Raw genomic sequence first — 17,050 nt, forward strand, 5'->3', positions numbered from 1 at the left:
ATTAGCACTAGATAGAGTGACCAGGATTTTAGCTTCCTCCCAAGTTATTCCCTTGCGACATCTGCCATAGCCTTTAACTTGGATGAAGCCTGCCTTGCTTCACTGCTCATGCCACTCACTGCTGTTGCCTCAGGGTCCTCACTTGTTGGGTGCTCTGTCACTTGCAGGTTAAGGGCAAATGACAACTCACAACCATTTGGTGATACTAGTAGTGATGACTTCTAGCTAGGCTAAAGTGTACCTACCTACTTAGCCTTGTGGATGAGGAACATGAAAAGAAGTAATTTAAAGAAGCAAAATATAAACATGGGAATACATAAAATAATCTTATATTCATAGAGCTCTCTTTTGCTTCACCTGCGTTATTTTTCCACCTAACTTCTTGAGAAATAGGTTAACTGGAAAATAGCATTGTCCCATTTTTTAAATGGGGGTTTGCAAGAGATTAAGGGACCTAGAAACCCTGTGAGGATTAGGGAATTGAATCTGAATCAGTACGGTGAGAAATTTCTCTTTAGACTGTGAAAGAGAAACTCGTAACTTTCCAGGCAAAAAATAGCTGTTTTTTTTTTTTTTTTTTTTCCAGTCTGGTTGCCTAAAAACACTCAAACAAAGAATTCAGAAGATATTGAGGTTACCGTCATGAGCTCCTGGGCTAGAAAGTCAGGGATTTGGAAATTGTGGTAACTCCTATATTTGTTACCTTAGGCATATGACTTAGTCATTTTGGGCTTTCTTCCCCTCTTCTCTTCTTCCTTCCACCCACTGTCTCTCCCTCTCCTTCTCTCCTTCCTTCCCTTTTTTTGCCATTCTTCTCTTAGTTCCTGTCTTTTAATGTTAATAAAATGTTTTTCTTTGAACATTGTGAGAATAAATGCATATTTGTTCTTCCCATATTTGTTTTTCACTCTCTCACACACAACCACAATATGTGTTTAATCAGTAATTTGCCAAACAATTTCTCCAAGGGAACTCCTCAATCACCCAGCATGTGCCTGTGTCTTTAGACATTTCCTAGATGTGCCTGTTGTAGGCCTGTCCACACCATGCACTGGGGCATCAGTAACTGGGGTAAGGAGAAAGGAGGAGGGTTCCTGGACCAACCAAGATCGCAGTGCACGGAAAAAATTTGGCTTTGAGCTAGTTTTTTTTTTTTTTTTTTTTTTTTTTAAATATTACATCCAAAGAGACCTGAGAGATCTGATAAAGTCTGATTTCATCCCAAGAGGCAATAGAATAGGAATCTGGAGTCAAACTATTTGGGTTTGCAGACTTTGGGAAAGTTTTTTCAACTCTGTTTCCTCACCTGAAGGTTAAGAAAAATAGTTCTTATCTCATCAGGTTGTATGAGGATTAAGTAATTTAATTTAAATAAGGTAAATGTACATAAGAGCATGTGGTTATAATTGTCCATCCCAGTATTAATGTTCCTGGGGAATCTAGATATGGCTGGGCTATGGCACCACAGGTTTTAGGTAGTGGTAATTGTAGTTTCTTGGTAAATACTTCAAATAGGAGTAAGATTATGTTAGTCATCTTTTTCCCCCCCCTGTGACCAAAATACCTGATGTGAGAAAGTTAAAGAAGAAAAGATTTATTTTGACTTATAGAGGTTTTAGTCCATGATCTTCTGGCTCCATTGTTTGGGGCCTGAGACAAGGCAGAACATCATGGCAGATGGACATGGCAAAGGAAAGCTGCACAGCTCATGGTGGCCTAAAGCAAAGAGAGAGGAAGGGGCTGGGAATAAGAAATACCTTTATAGGACATAGGACGTTCCCCCAATGACCTAATTCCTCCAACTAGGTCCTACTTCCTATCTAATGTCATCAAATTATTAATTTATCCATGGGTTCATCCACTGATGAAGTCAGAGCCTTTATGAACCAATCAGTCCCCCTAAAGCTCCAACATCACTGAATTGGGGACCTAGCCTTCAACACATGAGACTTTGTAGAACACTTGACATCTGAACCATAACAAGGATTCTGCTAATATCAAGGGATGTGGGGCTCTAGTTCAACAGACTGTAGGAAAGTAGGAGATTGAAGAGGATGCTTTGTTCTGTCAGAAAACAAGAGCACGATTCAAGGAATGGAGGAAAGTCCTTTCTCCTAATCATGCCACATTTTTGTTTCCAAACTAGATCCGCATGATGGAGGGTTAGTGAAAAAAGCTAACAAAACACAGTTATCTTGGATTCTTCCCTGGCATATCCAATTCAGTGCTTAATATTTAGGTCTTTTTCAGACCTGATAGAGTATGCAACTCCAATATTCTACTTCCTTGACCAAAATCAGGAAATAGTCTGCTGAGGGGTCATCCTGTTGTCTACCATATGTATGTTTGAACTGTGAAACTGAAAGTGTTTGCATGCTGTCTTGTAGTAGCTACACTAAACCAGATGAACTGAGGTTCTAGGATCTCCAGTGCTTGCTGGGGGGCAAGGATCGCACTCTCCCCTCTGCCCCCGCCCACACATACACACAGAGAATGGAAGAGCAGGGGAGCAGGGAGAGAGAGAGGCAGACAGAGGCAAAGGACTCATTTTAAAACTTTTGGTGCCTTCCTTTTTGTTTCTAATCATCATGCCATGACAAATACAAAAGTCATTTATAAGGCCTATCTCCCTACAATTAGAAAAAAGTCTTGCCTATTCAGGAGTCTTACACTGTAAGGATGAAAAGGTAAGTTAGGGTACCAGCTCCAAAAGCATCTTTCATGTTATTCTTGATATTTTTCCTCCTACTTCATTTTACCTACTGAAACCACCTGCCTTCTACTTGCTTGTCAGCTGAAATCCCTGCACAATTCCTAGTCTTATAAACCTTACTAGTCACTAGTGATTGTTGTATCTAGTTTACTTGATGAACTAGTGGGTTTCTCTCCTTTTCTATTTTGCTTATCAATAAAGTTTAGGCACAGGCCAGGGGTTTGTCTCTTGACCTGCCCACTGGTTAGTCTGCACTCTGAGGCATAAACTTCCCAGAAAGTGGCCCTTGGCTGCCTGGATGCTATACTTCCCTGCCAATACCTTCCTTGAGGAGACAACTTCACTGTTCTTGGCTTGGTGACCTAATGCTGACTTATGGTAGAGGCATTTCCCTGTTCTGGGACTTGGCAAATACCAAGGAGCAGCCATATCAATGGTCAGCATCAAGGAATTCTTTTTAAAGTGTACATTCATTGTATCATATTTTATTGGATTATCTTGATGACAAGCCACAGAAGTTTATCTTTTTCTAGCATAAACCAAGTTGCTGATGTAATATAGGAATGTTTAGTATCCCATGAAATTCAAGGACAGAAAGGTAGCTGGAATTCATGAATAACTTTATCTCATAATTTAAATTTCATCAACATTCTCAACACTTGCTTTTGGCTTCTCTGTGATTAGCTTTATTCTTCTTGCTTTCTGTAAACTGGCTTTCTTCACATGGAAGAGAATGTAACATAAAAGGAAAACCACTTGCATCTTATTGTCTGGGTCACCCAAGAAAGATTGCTTTTCTTAATCCTTTATAGTTTCAAAAGTGCCTGCCTAGATTTACATAAAGACAAGCCTTGAAGTTTCTGATTAAAAGGAGATTTTGTTTTCTTTAGATTTGTTATGAGTCTCTTTCCATTGAAATGAAACAAGCACCTTGAAGAGGGAGGCTGAAACCTGCTGAATCACTAGTTTGATTTAAGGGTTCAATTAAAGATGATATCCACCATGATGAAAGAGGGCATATGTGCCAGAGCAGAATTTAGTGTTAAGAAAAAGCTTGGAAGGAACCATCAAAGTAACCAGGAAATTGGGTTTTAAGACTCAGAAACCAAACTAGATCAAACTAGGCACGATTGCTTATAATTGCAGAAGTGAACAAAGAAACAAAATCCAAGCTGAACCAAGGGAAGATCTGACATTACCAATTGTGAGAAAAATGCACTCATGGTACACATTTGGAATTCTGCTATATTTTGTATTGCTGCCACTTTGGATCTTAATTTTCTGCTGATAGATGTGTTACTGAGTACCTAAAATATTCTAAGGAACTTCTATAAAATCAATCTGGAAGTGTGGGAGAGTCCTGCAGCACACCAAAGGGAGAATTTCCAGAGACGTTGGTATAGCTCTGCAGTGGTGTAGCACATTTTTCCATTTCTCATAAGAGCCCACCACGGTGTCTTTTTGGCACTCCTACCAGGGATTGCCTATGTCAGGTGTGTATGATGTATGTATATGTTCATACAACCAATGCATCCTGCTGGTTCATGCATTTGTATTGACTTTTAGAAGTGCAAGTATTAATTGTGACTTCTGGATATTTTTAAAAGTGAGAGGGGGCAAATAGTTTTCATATAACCTAGATCTTATGCTTCAAGATTCATGGAGTCTACATCCTTCAGTTATGAAATTATTATTTTATAAAAGCTGATTTTTGTTAAGTAATGGTGGTGAAATAAAGAAAAAAATAAGTATTGGATATTGGAAAAGTAGAGTCTTGATAATATAAGAGATTCTTGGGTTATTTTAGACATGTTCAACAAAATTTACAAATATATGCTACCTTTCTTTGTACCCTCATCTATACTTTATAGCTATATTTAGTCAGCAATTCCTAAGTACTTATTAAAATTTTTCTGTGTATATAAGTAAAAGTGGAGAATTCTGGGGAAGTATATGATCCTTGTCCATTTTTAAACATATAGTCTTAGTGGAAAGAACCAATTTACATATAGGAAATGGCAAATAGCATAAATATAGAAACATTTTTAAAGGCATTGCATATGAAATACAATATGGACATAAATTTTAAGTCTGAAATTTGTTACTTTAGTACATTAATATAATCTCTAAGAAGAAAAACAAAAGATAGGCTAAAATCCCCAAATCAAATTAATACATATTTATTGATCAAAGTTATATGAGGTAATAGGGGGAAATATGTAGCAATTTGGAAAGTTTTCAATTTAATCAAAGATATAAGACACAATTACTTCCATGAGTCACAGGAACCGAGTTGAAAATAGAGAGACCATCACAGCTAAAAACTTAAAATTGTAAAAACACATACTAAGGCTTCATAAGAGTGCTTTTAAAATCTAACTGCAGTACCCTGAGGCCTCCGTTGCCTTCAGGATAGTCTTTGATTTGGGTCTTCTATGATACTCTAGCATAAGGATCTTATATCATTTATGATACAGCCAACAAGATGCTGAGATCATGGAGCAGCTTAATATGGGGCAAAAGTGGATTTTGATACCAGAAAGGCCAGTATTAAAATTTCAGTTCTCATTTCCCCTGAACCTCAGTTTCCTAACCTACAGCATAGGGATAGTGATAATAATGCCTCATCAATACGGTTTTCTGGTGATTAAATGTAGATATGTCTATATATATCCTTACACATGTTAATTTTCAACATTTATTGTTACCTTTGACATGATCTAATTAGGCCCTTTGAGTGCAGCTTCAGTCACTAAATAGAACTGAAATCTCTGAGATAAGTAGCTCATGAACCATCTAACAAATATCTTTATGATAATCTATCTTTAGAAACTCTTACTATTAATACTATTTAACATTAATCTTGAAATTTAGCTTCTGAAGCACATTCAAATATATCACCTCTTTGACCTTCAACTTTTATGAAAGGTGTTTACTATCATTTCCATTCTACAGAGGAGGAAAATGAGTCAGAGAGGCTTAGAGGACTTGGCCCAGAATCACACCACCAGGAAGTTGCTGAGCTCTCAAATCATGCAATTGAGAAATAGCTGAACCATCCTTGAGCCCAGGTCTTCTGACTCCAAACCTTATATTCTTTTCCCTACACCAAGTATCTCTCAGCAAGCACTAGTGTGTGTGTGTGTGTGTGTGTGTGTGTGTGTGTGTGTGTGTTGTGTGTAATCTTTCTACAAACCGCTGTTTATCCACAAGATACTTCCCATTGATAATTATGAATATATAACAAAGATCCGGTTGATCCACTCTGTAGATATGTAGGCCAAGTTTATTTTCACCATTCCCAGTGTTTGGGGTTAAGACATGGAATTTTGTTTTGTAAAACCTGCTGGATTGTCTTTTTTCCCCTACTGTTTGATTAGGATTCCACAGGCACAGATTGACATTAAAAAGCTGTTAACTCCAGAGGGCATAGCTAATGAAATATCCCAAAAGTTGTGCACTTGCCAAAACACCGTATCACATAGGACAGCTCTCGATTAATCATGATGAGAGTATTTCCTCTATCTAAATGAAATCTGTAATTTGGAATGGAGATTAAAGATCCTTTGGGGAATGGAGGGAAAGTTGCTGTGAAAATTCTAGAAACTAGAAAATAAAGATAGATCTGCTCAATATTCATGAAGTCAGATTGGTGATGCAAATAGAGATTGCAATCTCTTATTTTCTAATGACTTGGCTTGTAGCACTCCTCTATCAGTTTTATAGACATTCCCACTCAACATTAAAAGGAATTACAGCAAATTGTGCATTTTTTTTAAAGTTTAGCATATCCAAAATGATTTTCTGCCATCTCTGACTAATTTCTTAAGGATTTCCAGTTTATATGATCAGATATACATAATTGGAAAAAATGCTACAACACACATAATAGAGAAACATATATTTATATATATTTTGTATATGTATGATGCCAATAAGTGAATGCTTATTGCATAGGATACAACAAAATTTCATAAGGCAGTTTAAAGAGAATAGTTATAAATATTCATTTAGGTTTAATTTTTGCTTCCATGAAAGTAATCAAATTTCTTCAGCAAAATCATTTTATAAATAGATGTTTCAAATTTTAACTTTCATCCAATGTATTAAAAGTCTTTACCTCACACAGTGCAAATTTCCATCTCCCATGTTATATAGAATTTAAGAGGTGAATATAAATTATAGGAATGTTTACTTTATTTAATTATGTGGTAATATAGCAAATAAGCATTTGAGATTGGGACAGTTATGGAAATGTGAAGGATTTTATATATTCCCCACCAGCAGGCATGTGTCTGTATAGGTCCACATGAAATACTTCTTGAGTTTTTGTCAAATAAGTTAACAGAATCTGCCTCAGAATAGAATATCTGTTATTTAAAATTTTTCTGCTTCTCCTTTTTAGGCCAGCCCTGCTCCTATAATTGTCAACACAGATACTTTGGACACGATTCCTTATGTAAGTAACATTCTTATTAAGACTCTCTTTAAAAACTATGGTATAACTTAATTAGCTGAATTTAAGCTTAAAACAGTATCAGTGTTATCATCCAATCCAGGTAATCTTATGGAATGATGTATCGAATTTTGTTTCATGAATTTTCTTTTGATATTTGATAAATGTTGGCTTTGTCATGCAAATATTTTACCCTTCAAATTCATGGTTAACACAAGGGCACATGATGAGAAATTAAAAAAAAAACAGACAATTTAATTCTGTTTAAATAGTTACTTTGATAGGTAGTTCTCTGTAAAGAGATTGAATTGTACATGACAGACATAGACAAACTTCTTTGAATTTCTAACTAAAAGAATACTCCAAATCAATTATATGACAGAGCCTAGAATATAAGTGATCAGTAATATTTGATGGATTTTGTTGGACTTCTAACAAGAATTAGAGAAGTTCTGTGAAGAAAGTTAATCTAAGTTAATAAATCTATGCTTTCACAGAAGCATGGAACTTGGGATAGTAGAATCAGGTAGATCATGAAGCCTGAGGATCTGTAACACAAGCACTATGATGGCCAAAGGTCTTTAGGGTGGAATCTGGTTGGGAAGAGAGATCGGATATGGCAGTGGGCTACAGTGTAGGGAAGGTCTAGCAAGGCTTTGTGTGTAGGCTCTGGCTGGTGGGTGAAGGATAGTGATCAGGAAAGATGGGACAGTCACATATCCCCCACAGACAATAGGGGTGAAGTAGGGAAGGAGAGCCACGGGGATAATGGACAAGTATAGATTTGTGGCCTTTGACTAAGTGAGTCAAGAATGTGAAGTACTTAGAATAGTAACTGGCACAAAGTAAGTGCTTGGTAAGTATCAGCTATTCCCAGACTTAAACCCCAACTTCAAATACCTGCAGGCACCAAGCAAATCATAGACACAAATCAAGGAGAGGAGTAGGATCTATAGGGAATAAAAATCACATGACCCTCTAAAGGGGACAGCTGCCACTTGGGGCCCAGTGCTGCCAGATCATCCCATTTTTCAAGAGAAGCTATACATTTAAATTTTTATGTAAATGTTTGCAATTTTTAAATACAGGCAACCACTTTTCAAAAATTCAAACAGTGTATGCCAAACAAAATGTGTCTAGTCCATAAAGTTCCTTTGGGGAGTTGTTTACCTCATAAAAACTGGAGGCCTTGAGCAGGTTCTGCCAGCCAGGACTCAGCCACAGGGGAACAGAATGCTAGAGTTAGAGTACAAGTTTGGAACTTGATTACAGGAACAAGTGACTAAAACTGGGACATAGGGTCAGGACAGGAATAACAGCAAGCGGACTTAATGCTGAATCACCTGAGTTACCCAGCTAGAGCTTCTTAAATCTTTCTGAACAAGAGTAGTTTGGGCCAGAACAGAAATGGGGTTAAGCATACTGGTAGTAATCGGCTGGCCTCAGTGATGAAAAGTTAAGGGCTCTGCAGAAAGAAATAAAGCAACTAATTAAAGGAAACTGGTGTCCCTTATTCTATCTGCCACTCTTCCTAGCTTTATTTATTCATCAAACACATATTGAGTTTACTTAATGCCGAATATTGTTTTAAGGACTTAATAAACATTAACTCGTTTGGTCATTGTAATAATTCTATAAGATATATACTATTAATTTCTCTATTTCACAATGTGAAATCAAGTCAAAAAGAGGTTAAATAACTTGCTCAAAGGCTCACGGTAGGAGATAGAGCCAGGAGTGAATGCAGGTAGTTTGGCTACAGAATTTAAAGATTTCATTAACACATATCATGTGGCTACTTATGTTTCTCCTTCATCCCTGTGTTTTTACTTTCAGCCTGAGAGCCAGTGTAGTAGATTTGGGGAGACATCTTGTCACAGAGGCTTCAATACCCTTGTGACAGGGGCCCATATATGTATATATTAAGGAATTTGTATTCCAAACTAATGTCTTTATGATAGCCATCAACAAAGCAGGTAAGCTGTGCTTTACAGAAGTAGACTTGGAGCACAGAGGCTTGATTTTGCAAGGAGAAACACTTCCCTGTAATGTATCTATACTATTTGAAATCTTTATTTGGATTCTTGTGGTTTAACTGTCAGATGCCCCCATGTAGAAACCATTTATTATCAATCTAAGATCTAAGGATCTTGTGCAGATGTGCTCAACTGGTATGCCAACTAGGTAGCTAGTGAAATCAGCAACATGTAACAAATTATTCAAACTGTTCCCACTCTCCTAAATATCAACTTTGATTCTTCTCAGAGCTTTTTATTGTTTATTTATTTATTTAAAAACCTGCACTTTTTTCACACTCTTCTACTTTGTGTTTCCTTGAGTTAGGTCTTTGGAGAGGTGTGCTGAGCAGCTTGGCATGGGGAAAACTTCTAAATTTCTATGAGAGTTGTAAGCACACCCTTTCGTCTTTCTGAACACGTATTAATCTATAAGGCAGACATCAGGAGGCCTACCTCAGAGGTTGTTATGAAATCAAATCAGATTTTGTGTATGACATCATACTTTGTTCACTTTTGGCTGAGAACAGCTGGGTATTTATTTATTTTTTTATTAAAAGTACTTAGAAAGTAATACATGCTAAACTTTTGGAGAATTTTAAATATAAATGCCTTCCTCCACATAGAATAAACATGAATACACCATCTCTCGAGAGTGGCAGATTTCACACACAGCCATTACTGTGGATATGCTTAGGTTCTTGGCATAGTACCCACTCTTCCCTTTTTTCCTGACTCACTGGGTAACCTTGAGCAAATCACTGTTCCTTGCACAGTCTATTTTCTATTTTCTCATTCCCCAGTGTTCTATACTTTGTTTTCCTCTTTTCTTTCTCATGTTCTACTTGTTCACATAATTTCAGCTCTATTTAATGAAAAAATGATTTCAGAGTTCCCCAGGGCATTTTAGTCATGTTGCATAAGAACATTTCCTTCTTAAAAAATATTACCTGAATGACAAATTTAAGCTTATATATGAAAGTTTAACTCAAAAATAATTTTATTATAAGTAAATGTGCTAATTTTGCTGATTAGCAAATTTGATTTTAGATATAAATGGTTCTTATGGAAATGGTTCCTTGGCATATGTGCAAAGGGCAATTGAATAACTAAAGGAAATTTCCAGGGCCAAAGGGAATTTTTATGTAAGTGTCTACTAAAGATACAAAAGATATTTAAAGATTTCTGCTTTTTTTTTTAGGAAGGTAAATTAAGGGATTTCAGAAACCTGCCATTAATGAAGGGGTCACTGAGGTTCTTATGTATGAATGCCTCAAATAAGCTCAATCTTATGTAAGATCATGATAGTTTAGGATTGGGTGGGACCTTGCATGAGGAACAGTCTAGCCTCTCGTGCAAAGCACAAGTCTCCTGTGTGAAAGTTAAACTCATCACAAAGAGAAGCAGCAAGAAGGGAGGGAGAGAGAAAGAAAAAAACATTTTCCCATTTCAGAACTCTTCTGGTTTCTATTTTTCACTCTACCTTTTTATTCTTCCTTGTTATGTGTTGAATATTGTTCTATACCAGATATTGAAAATATTCTTTTCTTAGGGAGTTCAGTGAGTAGAGCCTAATTGTGACCTGTATGTCTGGCTCCCTGAAGGTTGATGTAGTCACATGGTACAAGTTCCCCTCCTGGTGCTCTGCAGTCCACAAACATGTTGATTCATTCCCAACATACTTCTTCCTTTCAGTACACATGGCAGAATATTGAACTATCCAAGCAAATCTCATTCTTTCAGCTGAAAATAAATTTAATCAGAGAGGTGCTGAATTTTTCTCCTGTTTTCTCTAGTATTCATTTCATTCATTTTCTTACCCATCTTCTGAAAATACACTGTGTAAAGTGATATACTTAAGAATCACTCATTTTAAATCTCATTAAGTAACTGGAGGCTCAATTATTTTAAACCTCTCACATTATAGATAGTTATTCTAGCTCAACTAGTTAATGGTGAAGCTCAGTCTACAGCTGACTGTTATCCCATGTGTGTAACAATGAGTTTTGATGTGTGACAATCAAGAAATCAGTGGCTTAATAGTAGTATCATGTATATCTAAAAAGATCAAAGACAAAAGAATTCAGAGGCATATGACAATAAGTATTTATTTCTCCTGTACCTGTTTGCCCTTTGGCTGAGGCCAACTGCTTCAGGCTGTAAAATACCAGAGTGGCTGGAGTATCTCTGATTCATGTTTCATTCTAGGTTCTGAAAAACCAGCCTCTACCTCAGAGCAAAGCCTGTCCAAGGAAGGGACATCACCTTTGTCCTTGCAAAAACCCACAGAGCACTCCTAGGCACATTCCCACCCTGATAAGTTGTTTATCTACAAATAACAGGAGAGATCTGCTGTGCCAGGTGTCCCTGACTCAGTCAGGCTAGCTGGGGATCCATAGCAACCCCCTAGCAGCCACCAATCAGCATGAGACAGGGAAATACCTGGGATGCCAGATGACCCTTCCAGTAGTTTATGGTGGTTGATAACATGTTGGGAAACCATGTAGTTCAGCACGTACACCCCTCTTGGCTTAAACCAATCAGTTCAAATGAATACCTCTTTTGTACTGACCAATCACCCCTACCCAACTTGTTCCCGCCAGTGAATGTGCTAATCATGTTTTAGAGTTGTTATTTGATTTTCCCACGGTGTGTGATGATTTGCTAAGAGATGCTATGATGTATGTGAAGTCCCTGCCTTCTCCAAAGAATGTGTAAAACTTGTGCAAACCCTGGGCTCGGGGCCGCTCAGCATCACCAGTTGCTGTGTGTACGCTCGGAGGACCGAGCTAGCTCACATTAAACACCTCTTTGCTGCTTACATCGATCTTGGGTCTCTGGTGGTCTTTTGGGGGTCCTGAATTTGAGCATAACATACGGGGGCTCGCCCGGGATCCTCCTAATAAGCCTACCCAGACACCTTGAGTTTGAGCATAACAGTTCCATTTCTGGGACAGTGGTTATTGTGGGTATATTTTTTGTATCACTATGGCCAAAGCACAAGGCTCAAGCCCATGTGACCCATCATAATTGAAGGCTCTGCTGTGTTAAATTCATTCATAGCCATTTGGTCAAAATAAGTCACATTGGAAAGCTCAAAGTAGAGGAAGGAGTGGGCATTTGTTAAACACACCTCATTCAGGCCTTAAGTAAGAGGGCTTAGAATTTGCATATATCTCTTTATTTTTAAAAAAATGATACAAACACAGGATTTTCACTTTAAAAATATTGATAGGTCAATGACACTAAACAAAATGAGAAATACCTGGTTCAAGTCATATGAGGAGTGAAAATTTTATTTTCAAGGGGTACAAATGATTATAGAAATAAGGGCAGAATTTCCAGTATCATTGCTTAGAAACCCTCCCAGGAAAGTGAAAGAGAGAGGAGAGTGTAAGTAAAGGGAAAAGAAAGATGAGTTAGATTTAAAGGAATAAGAGAAGGTCCTTAGTAGTATCACATATTGGATTTGGCTGCCAATAGGATCATCTATGTCAAAGTTACTTGAAAACAATCCTGATATCGCATGATCATATTAGAGGTGAGATTTGTACAGAGTGCTTTCAAATGTACAGAGTGCTTTCAAATTTGTACAGAGTGCTTTCAAAAATCAGTCATTGGATGCCAACAAAGCTATGGTTTTGGGACATAGGACAAGAGAGTGCATTAACAGAAAAATATGATAAGAAGGCAAGGTGGACAATGTGAGTGAAAGTAAGAGATGAGTGTGAGACAAAATACAGGATGCCATCCATGGGTTGAGGAAAATAGAGAAGGAATTACATTAGCAGTGAGTTTCATCTGGGCGCCATAGAGTGGGCTCCAGGCCAATAGGGGTTGCTAAGCAATGTGTAAATGACATTTCTGATTGATTCCAGCAGTAGAAAGCTGAGGGAAAGAGCTCTCTGAGGAGGAAGTTGCCATTTTCTCTAAGATGACCAAGCACTTGGCTGTAGTGCTGGACAGTTTGGCATTAATTTCTTTGAGTCACTATATACAATAACAGATCTTTGTGATTTAGGCTACTGTTCACTTTTAATTGGGCAATTTTCTAGAATTACTCATGATAGGAAAGGAGGTAGAATACATTTATTTATTTGAACCCTCCAGGAAATGATTAATACTGATAAGATGTTTGGGGAAAATTTGTTTTATCATATTTCTCTTTCAATAGACAGGTTAACTTCTTTATGTGTTTTTTTCCCCCCAGAGACACTGTTAAAACCATATTCTTGATGTTCTTATCTTTTGGGAATATAGTATTATCCAGATATAAAAAATTCTTACCTGCCAGAGAAGAGCTTATTTGGGGATAAAGTATGCCCAGGAGGCAATACAAATTCAGTACTAGAGGCAAAGCTATCAGTATTTGTTCCAGTCTCAAATCTGATCAATCAAAGTTGACAATTGACATTTTTCACTTGTCAGAATCAGCTGATCCCCTACTCTCTTGTACTTGTCACTTTGCTCTAAAAGGCAAGAGGTGGAGCTGGACAATGCTATCCATATTAACAATGTTAATATGGATTCAAATCATCTGGGGACCTTGTGCAGACTGAGTCAGTAGGTCTAGATTGGGGGCTGGAAGTTTGAGTTTCTGATTGAAAAACAAGCAAACAAACAAACAAACTTGTGGTGAGGCAGAAACTGCTAGATTTTATACCACACTTGAGTGACCTGAGAATATAAGACAAGTTTTTTTTTTTCTTTCATTCACAACTAGGATCTAAGCCTACGATTGCCAGCTAATACTTACGTGTTTTGGTTAAATCAAATTATCTAACTAAAGCACCATTTCATTTTATATAAAGTGAGAATAATGTTTGCCTTACAGTGATTGTTATGAATATTCTCTCTAGTATGTAGAAAATACTTAATGACTATTCATCATAAGATTGGGAGTAGATGAGGGTATACCTTTGATAAAATAAAACATTCCTCTGACTTAATCTTGAATTGTTAAGCCAGAAATCCAGATGCCAAGGCTAAATAATCATGAGAAATATTTTTGTAGCTTCTCAAATGCTACTGAAGGTATGGTCTGTGAACTGACAGTATCAGATCTCACAGGAAAGATTATTAGAATTGCAGACTCATCAGCTCCAGCCCAGATCTATAGAATCCTAAACTCTGAGAGTACAACCAAGGAATCTGGGTCTTTTTAAGCACCTTAGGTAATTCTTATGCACAGTGAAGAGATGCTGCTCTACAATACCTAAGGCACTTTTATAATCTAGTGGGGATCCAAAGCAGCTCTGGCTGCTAAACTGAAGTATAAGTGAGGGTTAGGTAGGAAATAATGCATACAGGAAGGACCAAAGAAAACTCTAGAGGATTACTGAAGAACAATGATAAGACAGTTTGCATTAAACCAAGCCAGTGTCTAATCCTAGTGGTATTTTTATTCAAAAATCACTTGAAACACTCTTAAAAAACATTCTTTCTCATAGTCTAGTGAAGAAAATATATGTTAATAAAAATGTATTATGCATAGTGAAAAACACATGCTTTAACTCTGCCTGGCTCACTCCTACATATCCTAAAGTTTTCAGTTTAAATAATGTTTCTTCTAGGAGGAGGAGGTTGGAGGTAAAGCTGCTGTTGTGTGCTTCCACTGAAGTCCCTAATTCCTTTCCAAAGAATGTTGCAATTGTTTCCTTAATGGTTGATCTTTCTCCCTAGAATTCTATTTTCATAAGTACAGGGAAAAAATTGTTTTATCTTTCCCACCATTGTACCTCTACACCTCAACACAATTTTTTGAACTGGTGAAGGGAAGGAAGGAAGGGAGGGAGGGAGGGAGGAAGGAAGAAAGGAAGGAAGGGAGGGAGAGAGGGAAAGAAATGGAAAGGAAGGTTGGAAGGAGATGCAAACAAATCTTAGAAGGGAGTAACAAAACGTTAAAGTATTTGAAGAAGTCAGAGACATGGAAGAATTTTATCTGGCTCATGCAGAGTAATTAACACATTTCCATGCAGAGTAGATAAAAAGCTTTTCGAAAAAGAGAGAATTGCATGAGCAAAGGTCAGAAATCTGGAAACTCGTGTCCTGGAACACAAGATGGAAGCATAAATATGAGGCTGGGGAGCTAGGGTTGAGTGTGACTGTGGAGGTTTGGACTTTTTCCTGTAGATGTTTCTGGAAGTATCACCTCATGTATTTGCGAAATTATTTACATGGTGTTTTTCTTCTTTTTTCACTACTGTGCTTTTAGGACCTGGTCTGCACCTGCTATGTAGGAACCTTGAAATAGATGTTAAATAAATAAAGCTAAAAAAAACAATGGTGATTACCCAAGACCAGTGAACCAAAGGCTTTTTTTATTTTTTAGTCTTCTCTGTATTTTTCTGATCTCTGAAATTTGTTTACCCTGTGCCATTAGTCCACTATACCATTTCCTCCATGCTCATCTTTTGGATCTTTTAAACTGCCACATCCATCAGGGAACTCATTAGTTTCTCCAGCCAACATTATGTCTCCTTCCTCCTGATTCCATAATATTTCACTCTAAGAGGTTGTCTGCTTTCTAAGAAAGAGGGTGGACTCTGGGATGTTTTAAATCTACCAGACATTAGCTGGGTAACTTAGGAAATTAACTTTTCTGACCTCTTTTTCTTATCTGTAAGTAGAGATAGAAATAACGATCTTTCTTAGTGTATTATTTAGGATATAGGTTACATTACACATAACAAGGACTAAAATAAGAGAGCTTTTACAAGATAGGAATGTATTTTTGCTCACATTTGACAGTCTGTAGGTGAGTTATCCAGAGCCAGAATGTCTATTCTGCTCCATAAGTTCCTAAAGGGAACACATACCTTTTATCTTCTTGCCCTACCACTCTTGGGGATTGCCCTTTTACACAGTCCAAGAGGTCTGCTGCCATGATGACATGCCACAGAGCAGCTTGGAAGTACAAAGATGGGCATGGTTTGTCCCTTCAACGGTACCTCTGGGAAGTCGTAAACATGAATTCCCCCTCATATCATAAAGGGTAGAACTCAGACCAAAGCTACTTTTAGCTGTAAAGGGAGGCTGAGCCATGTAATATTTACACTAATTGTCCCGGCCCAGACAAAAATGTGAGATCCCCTCACTATGGAAAGAAAGGGTAATGAATATTGAGGGGCCAACCAGAGTCCTTAGCCAAACAGAGTGGTTAGCAGAGTTCCTCAACATGGGAGTTGTCACCCAGGGCATGCTAAAGGTGATACCTGGAGACTGGAAGAAATTAGAACTTCTCTTCGTAGTTTCTCCACATTTCTACCCTTAGCATTTTATAGGCTTTATAATAAACAATGCACTATTATAGTTGTATGAGTATACAACTGCCATACAGCCTAGTCTATATGGGGTATACATGCTTATAAACATTTTACCAGTAGCAATTCTAAAAAAAAATTTGGAGGTCACAGGTTATAAAATTTAGAGATAATATTTAGAAATTGAATGGCTCATAATGAATGTTCAACAAATGAGAGCCATTATTCCTGTAATAACTTAAAATTTGCTATTTTTTGTGGGTTTATCAATAGTTCTTACCATTTGATATTGCCAAATAGAATTGTCCTTTGCTTCTCTTTAGACTCTAGGGAACAATTAGTTGAGGAGATATATATATATATATATATGTAGGATTTTAATAAAAGCTTAATTTGTCACTGTTACACTCAATGGCATTATTCAAATTTATCTATTTTAACAGGGTAAATTTTAATTTGAAAAGGTAATTTATCAAGTAAAATGTGTGTGTTTTAGCTTGATCTATATAACCAACCAAATGGATGAATACACAGCCACCTAAGAGTGGGGTGCCCAATTTATTGACTTAGTTTCCAACTTAATATGCTCATGCTCATTCATAAT

General features: G+C 37.1%; 1 protein-coding gene across 11 annotated transcripts in view; it reads left to right on the forward strand.

Annotated features, from left to right (window-relative positions):
* The window catches only part of Dlg2 (discs large MAGUK scaffold protein 2), a 1,165,863-nt gene that overhangs the window by 451,805 nt on the left and 697,008 nt on the right, over positions 1 to 17,050 (forward strand). For 10 of the 11 annotated variants that reach the window (XM_076843911.2, XM_076843917.2, XM_076843908.2 and 7 more), the window contains one exon: positions 7,119 to 7,172. The exons of the other annotated variant lie outside the window; for it this stretch is intronic. In XM_076843911.2, the coding sequence (XP_076700026.1) occupies positions 7,119 to 7,172 (54 nt within the window). The remainder of the gene's footprint in view (positions 1 to 7,118; positions 7,173 to 17,050) is intronic. 11 annotated transcript variants of the gene reach the window in all.

The sequence above is a fragment of the Callospermophilus lateralis genome, chromosome 2, assembly GCF_048772815.1.
Source record: "Callospermophilus lateralis isolate mCalLat2 chromosome 2, mCalLat2.hap1, whole genome shotgun sequence".
In the NCBI taxonomy this organism is placed as follows: domain Eukaryota; kingdom Metazoa; phylum Chordata; class Mammalia; order Rodentia; family Sciuridae; genus Callospermophilus; species Callospermophilus lateralis.